Here is a 3,285-nt window from a genome sequence, read left to right as displayed (position 1 = left end):
TAGCCAATGGGGGCTGCGTACAAAGTACACGGCGTTACTTAGTTGGTCGTTAAAAAAAATAAAACAAGAAAAATACAAAATCCGACTTGGATTTGAAAGAAAGTACACATACATGGAAGCAATGTTGTAAAAGTAGGATTACAAGGCCGAGTACTCTCCGAGTACTCGCTACAAGGTATGTCACCGAAGCGAGTTTCTGTAAATCCGCCTAGTTACTAAGAATCGGTCAAATGTGGTCAACCTCAGTCAGAATCACATCTTATTGGTGAACTTGGACCGATTTTGACTCAAAAAAAATAAAAAATAATTGTTATTTCAATAATATTAAATAACAAATATAATTTTTTTTAATTAATGATTAGTAATTTTTAGAATATTTTATATTTAAAAATGTATTTCCTTTATTTATATTGATATTTAACTATTTTGTTATAAATATTAGTAAACTTATGATATTTGACATATATATAATAACCAAATATTATTTTTCTTTATATTTACCATGTCCGAGTACTCTCCGATTACTCCCCGAGTACTCCGAGTACTCTTTCCAAAAGAATCAGCCGCCTAGGGACCGCTTAGCGACTTTTGCAACGTTGGATGAAAGTAAAAATTCAAAACCATCAAGACCGGTGTATTCAAATTCAACCACCAAACACTGAGTAGCGTGGTGGCAATTTCGTAATTTCCAGTACCCACAAGGGCCGATCCATTTCAAAAAACTTCCACCTAAGAAAACAACCCCAACTTCTTCCACTTGACCTTTCTCTCTTCTCTAAACCACCGAACGACGCCGTTTGAGCGTGATCGGGATGGGGCAGCAGTCGTTGATCTACAGTTTCGTGGCGAGAGGAACGGTTATTCTCTCCGAGTACACCGAGTTCACCGGCAACTTCACCTCCATCGCTGCTCAGTGCCTCCAGAAGCTTCCTGCTACTAATAACAAGTTCACCTACAACTGCGACGGTCATACGTTTAATTATCTCGTGGAAGATGGATTCAGTGAGTCTCATCTCATCGCATCCGATCTAACCTACTCCGATCTGATCGTGTTTATTCGAATCGATTATTTGTGATTGTGAAATTAGGTTTCATTTGGAATTTATACGCGTTGTGACGATTGTACCTATTATTATTATTATATGTTAGAATGCCTTAATTTGATTTTAGCTTGACTTGTGCTTATTTGAACTGGATTTATGTGATAAGCATCTTAGATTTAGATGTAGGTCTTGTTGATGAGCATAATGCTATTGATCCACTTCTATTGTATTTCGACCTTAATCTCTAACATACATTTGTTTAGCAAAATCCATAGGTAGAATCTTATTGATAAATTCTCCATATGTTGCAATATGTGAACTTCCATCAGTTTAAAGTGTCCGAATAAGCAGAGTAATTATTATTATTATGCTACATTTTTGAACTAGAGTAATATTTCTTTAATACACTACATTGTTTTTGAAATAAAGTAATAACTATTACACTACTTCATTTTGTTGTTGTGTTATAATTGTTGCACTACAACAAATGATGTGGTGTAACAATAATTACTTTAAAAACTATAGCGTGTGATTACTTTAGTTGTTTGTATGCTTCTTGTGTTAAAATTTGTTGGTATTTGATACGTGCCTAACTAGATATTGTAATATCTGTTCATACTTTATACACATGGTTACTAACTTATTTTTTTAACTTTTTAAATTATGAAGCATACTGTGTTGTGGCGGTTGAATCGGTTGGTAGGCAGGTTCCAATGGCGTTTCTTGAGCGAGTCAAGGAGGATTTCACGAAGAAATATGGAGGTGGGAAAGCTGCAACAGCTGTTGCCAATAGTCTGAGCAAAGAATTTGGGTAATCTCATGCAGTCATGCATACATTGTTTAATTTGAGGCTCTGGTTTTTTAACTGACATGGTTCTTATGTATCAGCCCGAAATTGAAGGAGCAGATGCAGTATTGTGTGGACCATCCAGAAGAGATCAGCAAACTTGCGAAGGTCAAAGCTCAGGTTTCGGAAGTCAAAGGTGTGATGATGGAAAATATTGAGAAGGTAAGATTTAGTGTGTGTTGTAATTAAAGTTTGTAACTCCTTTTGTTAGAGGTTATTTATTTTTTAATTTTGGAATTTGCAGGTTCTTGACCGTGGAGAGAAGATTGAGCTTTTGGTGGATAAAACAGAAAACCTTCGCTCTCAGGTCAGTTTTACTAATTTATAAACTGAACACATTGTTGTCTATGTTTACTTTTATTCAGTGTTCACTCGGTTATGTTGGTTCATATATGTTTATACTATTTACAAATGAACAGAACACACTCATTTTCTTAACGAACAAACTCAAACAAGAAAGCTCTGTTTGTTTAGTTGATGTTTGACCATTTGTTCGGTTAAAGTTAAACGAACAAACACAAACATGCCACGTTTGTTTTCGTTCAGTTTGTTTACAAGTCTATCAGTGAGTCATGATGTTTCTGTTTACCCTATTAAACCAGAAATCCTTTTATCCAAATAATTAGATTATTATTGCAATAATAGTTGTATTCTCCTAGTTTATTAATTATTTATAGAAAAACTGAAAATCAACACAAAAATAAAATTGAGGGTGGTGAATGATTTGTAGGCGCAAGATTTCAGGACACAAGGAACACAAATGAGGAGGAAAATGTGGCTGCAAAACATGAAGATTAAACTGATAGTTCTTGGAATCATCATTGCCTTGATTCTCATTATCGTGTTATCGGCTTGTGGCGGGTTTAATTGTGGGAAGTGAAGTAGATGTTTGTGGTCTCATGTTTGTTTGTCAATGATCATCTTTTGTTAGTTTCTCATCTTTTGTGACAAAGAAGGTTTTATTTTGTGATATAGTGGTTGTATAGTTTGTACCTTGTGTGGCTATGAATGTCAACATCTTGCTAGGAAACAATTTGATTAGTGTTTAATGTTTTGTGTTTTTTTTTCTTTAAGATGGATGTTTGCAGAGGTTGTTTGTACTAGTACCATTATATTCTCTGAAAGGCAACTACTTGCCCCAAGTTTTAGGTCTCTCTCAAACAACATACACCTTAAGTCCAAACACAAAAATTATATTTTGCTTAGCTTGTTTGATAAGGAAATATGAGTTTGAATTCTTACTAATTGCCCTTATGCCATTTTGGACATAAGATCACTTGCAATTCTGTCACATGAAAACTTAAATTTCTCTAAGAAGCTAATCGAACACTCGACAATGGTTCATGGTGATCAACATTTTTTTTACAAGGACTCAAGATAGAGTTTCGTATATAT

The 3,285-nt window shown here is 34.5% G+C and overlaps 1 protein-coding gene across 1 annotated transcript; it reads left to right on the top strand.

Moving 5' to 3' along the window:
* The first annotated feature begins 757 nt into the window (after nucleotides 1-757).
* Nucleotides 758-2,886, top strand: LOC143553878 (vesicle-associated membrane protein 722). Its single transcript, XM_077043772.1, has 5 exons — nucleotides 758-1,002; nucleotides 1,713-1,854; nucleotides 1,932-2,052; nucleotides 2,135-2,197; nucleotides 2,621-2,886. The coding sequence occupies exons 1-5, from the start codon at nucleotides 813-815 to the stop codon at nucleotides 2,768-2,770; spliced, it is 666 nt and encodes a 221-aa protein (XP_076899887.1). The 5' UTR covers nucleotides 758-812; the 3' UTR covers nucleotides 2,771-2,886.
* The last annotated feature ends 399 nt before the right edge of the window (nucleotides 2,887-3,285 follow it).

Source organism: Bidens hawaiensis, unplaced genomic scaffold (genome assembly GCF_021521415.1).
Source record: "Bidens hawaiensis isolate Kalapana, Puna unplaced genomic scaffold, B.hawaiensis_p1.1 tig00017405_1, whole genome shotgun sequence".
NCBI lineage: Eukaryota > Viridiplantae > Streptophyta > Magnoliopsida > Asterales > Asteraceae > Bidens > Bidens hawaiensis.
The sequence above is the reverse complement of the archived record's forward strand: the minus strand, read 5'-3'. Positions and strand labels throughout refer to the sequence as shown.